At 35.5% G+C, this 12,397-nt stretch overlaps 1 protein-coding gene across 1 annotated transcript in view; it reads right to left on the bottom strand.

Annotated features, from left to right (window-relative positions):
* Positions 1-12,397, bottom strand: part of PIAS2 (protein inhibitor of activated STAT 2) — a 104,313-nt gene that overhangs the window by 9,087 nt on the left and 82,829 nt on the right. The window contains 2 exon segments of the mRNA XM_051969658.1: positions 2,883-2,920; positions 6,564-6,697. Coding sequence (XP_051825618.1) covers positions 2,883-2,920; positions 6,564-6,697 — 172 coding nt within the window.

The following is a 12,397-nucleotide window of genomic DNA, read 5'->3' as shown; positions in this document are numbered from 1 at the left end:
AACTGAGCAACAGCCAGACAATTCTGGATGATATTAAATCTTAATTACATAGAACAGTTGCTAAATAACAGGGCTTAAAGGAATATCTCACATATTCTGAAAGAGTTAATACATATCTATCTTCAATGATTCTAATTAAGTAAAGTGGCCTTAAAAATTAATCTATTCTTTTAGGACTGGATAATAATCTGGAGTACCATTCCTCCTTTCCCCAACTATTGAATAGCTAAGAAATCTCTAAATGCAACTTTCCCTATGTTTCCTCAATTCTCACTTTTAGTAATAACCTTCCCTCTTGAACTTCAAATGGCACTGGTTTCCATGTATGCTATTATAATAAAACTGTGCTCCCTGAAGGCAGGAATTATGCCTTACCTAAACTTGTGCTTTTTACTCAGTGCACAGAACACTGATCTATATACATTAAGCGTTTAACAAATGTAACTAAATTTAACAGAATATTATAATCACAGCTAAATCATATACAACATGACCCCAGGTTGCTGCTCAGCAACCCTCCTCTACTTTACTCTCACTACTTCTCTTTTTTTGCTCTCTCTGCAAACCCTTCAGCCAAAAAAAAAAAAAAAAAAAAAAGGCATCTCCCACACCTAGTACATATTAACAAATTCTGTACTTCATTTTAACAACAAATACTATAAGAATAGACAGTAACATCTCCTATTACTTAAAACATCCCCAAGACAATTCTTCATGGTTTTTTCCCCTCTCATCTGAAAAAAAAAAAAAAAACAAGGCATCTACCCCTCCCTATATCCTAGGGATGATCCCTTCACCTGAGCCTTTAATTCCATTTATCTCAATTTTAGATGAAACAGGGAGCATTGTAGTTAAAAACTTTGTACTTCCTCCAATGACTATCACTGAGTAGAGAGTATTTAATAAATATGTCCTGTACTGAAGACTGGCTAGCTGATTTCAGTTGTGACCTATCATATTTGTGGACTAAACTACTTCTAAAATAAAATCTCCACTAAGACACTACATAGTAAGAGCAAGAAATGTTTAAAAGCTAGTTAGATATTATATGATCTGTATCTTTTATATATAAGGAATAGTTTTTAATCAAATAAAAATCTAGAATACACTGCACAGGAAGATACCCTAGGTTTTATTTTAAGTATGAAGATGTTCTGCAAGAAAATGTGATGGCAGGGGCAGTTAGGTGGCATAGTAGATAGAGTATCAGTCCTGAAGTCAGGAGGATGAGAGTTCAAATCTGACCTCAGATACTTAATACTACCTAGTTGTGTGACCCTGGGCAAGTCATTTAACCCCAATTGCCTCAGCAAAAAAAAAAAAAAAGTTAAGAAAATGTGATGGCTACCTTACAAGTGTTATATCTGTTTTTCACAGTACCTTATTTTAAGAAAATGGAATATTTTCACTTTTTAGAAACATGTGAGCTCACCTAAAATGATCATATATGAAGTCAATTTTGTTAAGCTACCTAAAAACTTAACTACAATTATGGAGTAAGCATCAAATATTTAAAAGGATAGAAAAACATGAGGAAAAAATTACTTCACAATTTCTCATATCATAGAGCAAAAAATCTGTTAAACATCACAATCTCTTTGTATTCCTCAAGCCCTAACTTTACTATCAATGTTCACTTCTTGTTTTTTTTTAATCTGCTTCAGTAAACGTGTATATCATATCCTTCATTTGCAAAACAGTTGCTATGGATATGTTATTAGCAGGTAACATTTAATTTTCTCAATTATTCATAATCGATTTGTGTTGATTTAGACAATTTCATTTTAATCTATTTGGTTCTCTTGCTTACAATTCCATTGGAATGTTTTAATTTTAAAATAGTTATGGATTAAGTGTACAGTAGGAATGGTGAAACAACAATACTGATTGGTTTATATGAAAATGAACCTATATTATGACCATCCTTTAACCAAATGACCATCAACCACAAAGTTTATTCAATAAAACTCTGGAATTTGATTTTCATCCCCTAGAGCTAATAATTAGCTTGAGCCAAAGACATGTTCACAGTTTGATGTATATTCTCTTCAAGTCTGAAGGATAGCCTAGAAATGTACATAGATGATTTTGCCTCAGAACTTACTGGTAAGTAAAAATTCTTCCTATATTAACTTATTTTTCATTTCACTTGAAATGCTTCTAACAATAGATCCATGTTCCCATTGTTCAAACTTAACATGGTTAAATACACAATATTAAAAGTAGAAGAGGCATATCTTATGTCTCTGTGTAACTAAGAGCCAGTAGTTCTCTTCTACTAATTATTACTAACTTGAACAATTTTTTCTCTCCCCTCTTCTCCTTCCTATCTTTTCCCCTTTTCTTCTTTCCTTTTTTTTCTGCCAAAACCCTTAAAGTGATTTTGGCATACATGGCTATTACTAGGCCTGGATTCTGACATTCTAGTAGAGAGATTACTTACTATCTTAAATAGAACAATGATATGCATATGTCTGTGTAAATAAAATAAAAGGTTTGTCTATTATAATCTCAGATACATTAATTTATATGTCAGCTTTATAAAAATGATTGAACAAAATTGATTGTTCAAGCCTTTCAATTTTCTGTGTACTACAAGGTATTTTTCTAATCCTGGGTCAGCTTTGCTTAGCCATATAACATACCTCCGGACATTCCTGACTCCTTCATTCTCAGGAAACATATACACACTTTTTAAGCTAAGGATATAATGTTAAAAATTATACAACAGATTCTGCTGGTTAAATTACCTCAATACTGGTAAGTGAGCTACCAGTTCTAATATTATACTACTTGTCAAAATAACAAATGTGGCAAATAATTTAAAGCAGCATAACCAAATGAAATGCAAATTAATTAATTGCTAAATGGAGGTAACATACCTGTGGATCAACTGGAATTAAGGAAAGAAAATCCAAACCTAAAATGAAAATAAAATGTTAGCAGTTATCTTTTCTATTTAGGAAGACAAGAATTAATTCCAAAAACAATCTTGTTTTTATTAGCAATTTAATATTAAGTGAAACTAGAAGGCTGCTAGATGGTTCAATGAAAAGAACACTGGGCCTGGAATGAGGAATACCTGAGTTTGAATCTGACCTCAGGCACTTACTAGCTGTGTGACCTTGACCAAGTCAGTTAACTCTGTCTTAATCCACTGGAGAAAGAAATGGCAGACCATTCCAGGATCTCTGCCAAGAAAACTTCATGGACAGTATGATGCACAAAATTGAGAAGAGTTGGACATAACAAAACAACAACTAAGTAAAATGGATTAATACTTAACCTACTAGAACTAGCATGTTATTCTATATACTACTTTATAGACAGACATGAACATACTAGTTTCTCACCTAAGTGGGACATTACTGCCTACCCAAATGTTTCAAAGAAAACTTGAAAAAAAAATTCTTAATTTTTAATCACATTTTGTGCAGAGCATTAGATAAATGGATCAGTCATTTACACAAAGCATTTAAATAGGACAAGCCTAAAGCTACTAAATCTAGAGAAAATTAAGCAATGAATGAAAGACATATGATAACACTAAAAATTAAAACAAGAATTGAAAATAGAGCCCATCAACTGCTTGCCATCTTGGGGAGAGGGTGAAGGGAAGGAGTAGAAGGGAGGGAGGGGAAAATCAGAACAGAAGTGAGTGCAAGGGATAATGTTGTAAAAAAAATTACCCAGGCATGGGTTGTCAATAAAAAGTTATTTAAAAAAAAAAAAAAGAAAGAAAAAAAAAATAAAATAAAGCCCATCAGATGTGTTCATTCATTTATTTTCATCCTACATTTATTAAAAAATTATTATGTACAAAGCCAGGTGCTAACTAGAGATATGGGTTACTAATGGTACAGGCAATCTGAAACAGCCTTCTACTGCCCCTGAGCTGAGAATGGCTATTAACTTTTGAAGTAGCACTATTTGGGTAGTTTAACTTGGTTATGTAAGGTTTGTCTTACTGTCATTTAGGACCTAAAGATATGAAGGGCTGACAAGAGGCATAAAGAAAAAGTACTTCACCTTTACATTTTTTTTAATTAAAGTTTTTTTATTTTCAAACATATGCATGGATAATTTTTCAACGCTGAACCTTGCAAAAACTTTTGTTTCAAATTTCCCCCTCCTTTTCACCCCATGGGCCTCCTCCCCCAGATAACAAGTAATCTGATATGTCACTTTTACATTTCATGAGTTCGACATCTTTAGGTTATGAATATCACTAGCATACTGTGTGTGTATGCACATGCATATGTGTGTTTTAAGCACTGTGACTTCTATTTCTTAGATACTTGCTCCTAAATCTGCATATTTAATTCACACCCATGGCACTGGCATTTCACTGTACCAAAAAAAAAAAAAAAAAAAAAAAAAAAAAAAAAAAAAAAGATTGTAGCTCTCAGGTGATTCTGTTGCAAGTGACTTTTGAAGATTTTTTTTTTAAAACCAGTGAAAGAAACAAATTCATTCTTCCCAGCTCATTTGTGGGATTCCATGATGCTGAGCAGTGATTTCAAATTGAGTTCTCTAAGAGCCAAGTGGTTAGAATGGGCCAGATGTAAGAATAAAGTAGCTAGTCTTAAAAACTTGTTTAAAAAAAAAAAAAAAAAGATACTCGCTCAGCACTTTCAAGTCAGAGTAGTGTTTTTCCATGAAAGGAGCATTTATATAATATATAAGTGAGATTCAAAGGTGATGGAACTTTAAAAGTTATAGTCTAATTATTCTGCTATGCATATAATTCCAACAGGTTTAAATGACAACTTTCTAGGTTACTATTTTCTGAAAGTATTTTTTAGTCCTGAAAAAGATCTCTGAGATCACTTAGTCCAAGCCTTTAAGAAAACCAAAACCTCAAAAGATGAAAGTGATTCACCCAAATTCCTATGACTTGTTAAGAGTTTTAGTCTTAAATCTAAAAAGCTAGATCCCCTAATTCTCAACTTAATACTTCTGCCTATACATTATGATTTGAATGTTAATAAGCTCAATATGATCTGTGGAACTTATTAAGTGTCCAGATCATACTGGACTAGAGCATCAAAATTTGAATAAATCCTTTGATAAAACACCATGATGGCACAATAAAGATCTCAAAGATGTTGTTGTTGTTCCATCATTTCAGTTATGTCTGACCCCAATTGGGGTTTTCTTGGTAAAGACTGTGGAGTGGTTTGCAATTTCCTTCTCCAGCACATTTTACAGATGAGGGAACTGAGGCAAACAGGGATAAGTGATTTGCCCAGTCACCCAGACAGTAAATATCTGAGGATGGATTTAAACTCAGATCTTCCCCAATCTAGGCCCAGCTGTACCACCAAAAACCTCATTAGAAAAAACACAAAAATGCTAAAACCAGATTACTTTCATGTTCTTTCAAATAAATGAAAGAGGAAAGAAAGAGAACAAGGATTATAACTCATCAAATGAATCCTAGAAATAAGACAAAGTAGTAATTTAAAATTTGAAGAAAAAAATGTATTATTTGACAATTGTGTGTCTGTGTACTTTTAAGAGATTGGAGAGAAATTTGAGAAGGGCAGCATTCACTTGAAAATGGGAGTTTCACCTGGGAGATCTTATTACCCAGAAAATTTAAGCAGCCTTAGTTATATTTCTAAATGTTATAGTTGACATTCACAGAAAAAGACATACTTAAATGTCAAGCATTTTGACTGTAGAGCCAGCTGGTACATCCTACACCTCTTTTAAGAAAAAGCTGAACAGGGTAAAGCTGGAGGGGAGAATAAAAGTGTGAAGTCTTTATAATGAACAAAAAATATAATGACACAATCTACATACATACATATATATATATGTATATATAAATAAGAGTCAGTCTCACTCTCTCTCTTATATGTATGTATTATGTACGCTCAATCAGGAAGTAATCTTTCTGTTATGAAAGCTTTGGAAAGAAGATGGTAGTGACTTACATTGATGTAACATTTAACATTTAATATTTCATTTAATCTTTGTACTAACCCTGTAAACTAGGCAAGATAAATGGAATGTAATTAACTGCATTCTAGATGAGAGAGAGTGATGTGTATAAAGTGACAAGACTTGAGACTGAACTCAGTTCATTTGACTTCCCACTTTTTTCACTTGCCTTCCTCCCAAGTGATCAGAATACAACCTGGTAAAATGACTCATAGATGTCATCTATAAATCTTAATGTATTTCATAAAAGATTATTAGTAGGATATCATTTAGGAAAAGAAGGGAAGGAGCATTTACTAAGTACTTACTATGTGCCAGGTCTCATGCTAAATATTTTTCAAAAATTACCTTTTTAATTCCTTGCAATAACTTTGAGAGGGTGGTGATTTTTTAGACCTGTTTTATAATACAGGAAATGGAAGTAAATGGAGGTTAAATTATTTGCCCAAAGTCACACAACTAATAAGCTAAAGGCCCCACTTAATAGTTAGACCAGAGATCCACTGATGAAATATAAGACAAAAATTTCAAAGAAAATATTATGGTTATTCTAAAAGTAAGTTTGCTTTAAAATATACACTTTTAAGTAAAAGAAAATCTTATAAAATACACACCTGGTAAATCTGAGGAAATACTTGATATTGGCGTGTGGTGGAATGGCACTGAGTAATCTGTTAATGAAGGTGGAATAGCAGCATCCGCAGTCACATTGGGCACCCTGACAGTAGATGGCTGGTACATGAGAACCCTGTTTTAAACAGTATGAAAAATTACAAGCAATCTGGCTGTTAGTTTACAGGAGAGAAGAGCTGTACCACTGGGTCATTCTCAGTTGCAACACAACTATATAGTGGCTACTCACAACATTGTACTGCATTCTAATCTCATCTTTCATAAGTCTTCATTATAACATGAATGTATCTTGTTTCTCAACAGCAGCTGTGACATAAGAGCAAGTTGGCATTAAAACAAAGTACAGTGCTGGAGTCATTATAGTATTTTCATCCCATAACATAAAACACAGAAATGCATATACATACACACACACATATTAGACAAATACTTTACTGACATATGTGTGTGTAGAAGGAAATTTAGAACTAACTAATTTAGAAGAGAAGGGGCTTTTAAGGTTGAAATAACCCAAGCCTAGCATCACAGACTATGTGGACGACACTGTCGACTTCTTTGAATAGCACAGTCAGACGATTTTCTCAATTCTGACTGAAGTATTTAAATAGCGCTAATCCTGCCATACTGAAGAGTTCCTAAGCCTAAATCCACATGGGGAATACCATGACAAACAAATGCTAAACATGACAACCACAGCAGTGTTAAGTGTCCTCCTAATGTTTGATAAATCTGGTCCAAGACACCCACGTGCCACTTAATCTTCTGGAAGATCTGCATTCTTCAAATGAACTGTTTTGGCTATCAAAAATACATATCACAAACAGATAAAGAATTACTTACTGTCATTTCAGTATGAGCCACAGTTCAAAACACTCAGGTTTAACAAGATTTTCTTTCATTCCTCTAAATTCTTGATAATTATTTTTCCTTTGTTGTCTAAATTAAATGTATTCTCATTTAAGCCATGACAATTCACTGAAAGTTCACAAGAAATGCATTTTGAATACATTCAAAAGCTTCACAATTGCTTTTTTGAACACAAAGCAGCCATCTTTCCAACAATTAACACTGCTAGAGAAGCTACAAACATCAAAGGAATACAAAATGCTGTCAGCCAAATGCTATGAGAATCACTGACTCCTAGAATAAGGAAATCTAGACAAATCCTAGAATAAAATCATCTAGACAAACCCCCTAATTTTCTTAAAAAAAAAAAAAGATTCTAAAAAAGTCCTAAGCAGCAAAATGTTTTGATCAAAGTCACATAGCTAAGTTAGTAACAAAGCTGAAGACAGACCAAGTATCTTGTCCAGAGTTCCTTCCATAGTGTCCCACAGCTCTTTGACTACTATTTAAAATATTTAATAATGAATTAAATTATTTAATAAATTTGCAGTGCTTTTTCACACTCCCAGAATTTTAAAAAGCAACCAGATATATAAAATTTGACTTAGCATATGTTACTGATAATACTATGAACTTTTCATTGGACTCCGCATTTATTTTGAACCTGGAAAGAAAAAAGTTTGCAAATTTTTACTACTCTAAGAGGTCATCTTGGCAACAAAGTTACAACCAGTATAGTAGTCCTTTGTAAAATTTAAAGAAGCGCATTGTGTTGGCAGCTGAAATAAATAATGTCAGGACCCTGTTTGAAAAGAGTGACAGATCAGATATTTAGATTATTTTATTCAACTAGCATCTATTAAAATTACCTATTACATACAAGGCATTGTGGTAGGCACTGGGGATACAAAGATAAAAGAAAAACCAAAGAACTTAAATTCTACTGGGTTTAAACCATTTGGAGAACATACACAGTAGAATTTACTGATGGTAAGAGCAATATACTAGTGGCAACAAGCAATCTTTTAGGGAATGAGAGGAAATGTTGCTTTCTAAAATATAACCTTATTTAGTTAGGAATGAAGAAATTTCATGAACTTTGGAAGCCACTTGATGATTTGCTGAAAAGCATGCAGTATGATGAAATCATATTGAATAAAGCAGAAAAAAGGAATGGGCTAAGAGTATGACTATGAAGCTAAATACATAACTTAGAGCTCTTTTTTTTCCTTGAATCATAGAGATGTCAATTTTGGGGTATAAGCTGAAATTTAGGAGAAAGTTTAAGGAATTGTGACCTTTAAAAAAAAGGCCGTTCCTAATAATCAAACTGGGATACTCCATTAAGTAGAACTTTTTAAACAAAAATCTCTGAGTATTAACAAGAAGTATAATAATAGTTTGTCTATCTTAATATCTCCTCCCTTACCTGGATGATCTCTCCTATGGATTATAGTGAAGACTTGCAGTGCTCTGAGGACACATATCATACCCAACAAATGTTTCAAAGTTAAATAATATCTGGGGTTCTGGCTACATTACCAAAATGCAGCATGAATTGGTATGTGTGAAAACACTTGTCTCAGTTCTGGGGCATGAGTTAATTGAATTTAAGCCTTGCACTTAAAAATATGATACTTGCTTGATATTGGCCTTTTCAACTGATAATGAGGTAGCAATGTCACACTGACAGAAAGGTAGTGGAATGCAATTCAAAAAGGCCCAATTCTTAGAGCATGTTTGCATCAACTTTTCTGTGTCCCAGGGGACAAATCACTTTATACTCTTTGGCCTCAATTTTACCATCTGTCAAGTGGTAACTAGGGTGGGACTAGATGATCTCTAATGTCTTCTCCACCTCTAAGAATACACCTTTCATATTTTCTAAAGTACAGCATAGTCTAAGGCCAGAATGAGGTGGCAAAGCTACTAATATCAGAAAGACAAGACCTTCTGTTTACATCAGAATTTTTATAAGAACTCTATCAAGTTATACGACACACTTATAAAACCAAGGAAAGTATGTAACTTAAATGTTCCATGGTAGATTAACCTGATGTAAATTTTCACATTTAAATTGTATTGTTTCTCTCAAAAAACAATAAAAAATTGGTTGCCAGTTTGCTATTAAACACTAATTATCAAGCCTTATGTGTTGTCTGTGAGATGACAGGCTGAGCTGCCTAATGAAGTTTTCCATTACTGGAAATCTTCAGCAGAAGCAACGTTGTAGATAAAACTCTTATTCTCTATATGAGAAACTTTACATGGCTTTTTAAAATCCCTTTTGATTCCTGCATTTCTATAAATCTGAACACTTGACTTCTGATAATGCCAAGAAGATTGCCAAAAGACTACCACCAGAGGGTGCTGTACTTTCATGGGAAAAAGATGAGGCTATATTTCTGTTCATTAGGTGATAAGATAGTCTATTTAGTGGAAATGGTTATCCTGGTATTGTCCCTAAGTACTTTTACTTCATGAGGCTGGTGAAAATTTCTAGCACTAAAAAGATAAAAACTTGTAATGGGCTGAGGCTTGAGTTGATGCACTGAGGTCCCAAGCACATGAGGCTAAATAGTAATTGGACAATACTCTACTAATATATAAGCTTGGAGAAAAAATGGCCCCCGCCCACTCTTTGTGCAAGTCCTGATGTGTTGTATAGGAAATGACGATTTTGGTGGGTGGAGGCAGGGGAGTGGAAAAGGAAGGGGAAGGAGAGACTGCTTGCATTTTTGCAATTGCAATTGGGACGGCTTTTCAGCTCAGATCTCTCTCTCTCTCTCTGTTAGCTGGCTTCCTGTCGAAGTTGCCAATATTGCTATCGCAATCTTTCTTGCCCATATTGCTATCTCAATCTTTTTTCACCTCTTCACTTCAATAAAGACTGAAGATTTTTCCCTTAACCTGAGTTCCTGACTCCAGCTGATTTTAAATATGCAGTCATTACAATTGGCACCCAAGCGTGGGAACCAAGGACCCTACTTTCACTGAAGAAGTCTCCAGTGATCAGGAACTTAGGTGAGTATAAGACAAACAGGGAACTTATTTTCTTAAAGACTAAATTAGTAACCTTTTTTTTAGCTGAAATGGAACAGATCCTGGGTAAAGATTCTCCATCCCCCACCCCAACCCCCCCACCCCCAGCCCCACCCAGGAGTGATGCTACAGAAAGCCTGCTTAAGCTGATAGAAGATCAAGGGCTACTTGTAACTTGGGAACAGGCAGCTAGACTTCTGGCTACATTAAAACGCACCTCCCCTTGGTTCTTAGAGGAAGAGCAAATCTCTCTAAATAACTGGGCATTGGTTGGTCAACAGCTCTCCGCATATTACAACGAAAACGGTCCTCATTCAATTTCCATCGAGGCATTCTATTTATACAATATAATACAGTTGGCCGTAAGATACTGTATAAGTTCTAGGAGAAAAGGTAAAAATTCTAGGAATAGCCAAATGGGGAAGCCTGAGATAAAGGAGGAAGACAAAGAACAGATTAATGGCCATATCCCCACAGGGCATGGAGACTTAAGTGAGGCTCAAGGGTGGGGTGAATCTGAGGCAGCTTCAGCCCCACCTGAGGAGCAGGTAATTGACTCCCCTCCATCAACTCCACCCTCCAGGATGGAGGGAGGAGGGCTAGTGGGGGTAAGGGGGGAGTGAAAGCACCAGCACCTTCCCCCCAGCATCCAGCTGCTCCTATGAGTAGATTGCAAAAGGGACTAATTAAAGCCAAAGAAGAAGGGAAAAATGTATCAGAATTTCAACACCACATTTTTCCTGTAATTCAACAGTTTAATTCTTCAGGTCAAGAAAGTAGAAGACACACTCCTTTTGATATAGAAATCCTCAAAGACGTGAAAAAAGCTTGCACCCTTTATGGGACTACATCAGCTTATGTTAAGATGCTATTACAGAATTTGGCTTTTGAAATCTTGACCCCTAATGACTGGAAATCTAAAGCAAGGGTATGCCTAGAACCTGGACAAAACTACTTGTGGTTTTCTGAATATAGTGAGCTCTGTAGGATACAAGCCCAACAAAATAGTCAAAGTGGAGTTCGTACTGCAATCACCTGTGACCTACTTACAGGTGTTGGTCTTTATGCAGATGTCGCAGCACAAATTAATTATTCTATGGCAGCATATGAGCAAATTGCTGCTAATGCTATCAAAGCGTGGGCTTCTCCACAATAAAGACAACAAGAGTGGGGCCTTCACAAAAATAACACAAGGGCCAAATGAACCCTTTGCCGACTTTGTGGGACGTTTGCAGACAGCTATCACAAGAACAAATGGAGAAAATGCAATAACAGACATTTTGATAAGGCAACTTGCTAAGGAAAATGCTAATGAGGTTTGCAGAAGAATTATACTAGGACTGCACAAGGATGTTCCTTTAGAGGAGCTCATAAGACGCTATGCCACAGTGGGCACAGGTGCCTTTTATAGCCAGGCTATGATGCAGACTTCCCAAAATCCAAACATGGGAAGACAGAGTCCCTCTTAGCAAAGGACTTCCAGAGAGACTCGTAGATGCTTTCAGTGTGGAAAAGTAGGACATCTGAAAACTCATTGTTGGTATAGAGATAGAATGGGAAAACAAGGTGGGAGAACAAGACCCCAAACCCCATGTCCAAAATGCAACAGAGGCTTCCATTGGGCCTCAGAATGTAGACAGATTCAGGGAAACGGGATGAGGGGCCCAGCCCCAGGGCCCAAAGCAAAAAACACTTGGGGCATGATGGCAGCCAATGGTGCACCCAGAGAGTGCCTACAAGTCCAGTACCCAGACATGACCAATCAGCCAGAAAGCCATATGATGAGAGAAGGGGATTGCACAGTCAACCAGCCAGGAAGCAACCTGATGGCAGAAAGGAATTACAATTGGGGAGAACAGAGCTGTATGCAGCTGGGACAACTGAGATACCTCCTGGAGAGATGAAATCTGTTCCTCTCCAGCCTATG

This window comes from Antechinus flavipes, chromosome 1 (genome assembly GCF_016432865.1).
Source record: "Antechinus flavipes isolate AdamAnt ecotype Samford, QLD, Australia chromosome 1, AdamAnt_v2, whole genome shotgun sequence".
NCBI lineage: Eukaryota > Metazoa > Chordata > Mammalia > Dasyuromorphia > Dasyuridae > Antechinus > Antechinus flavipes.
This window is presented reverse-complemented; position numbering and strand designations above follow the sequence as displayed.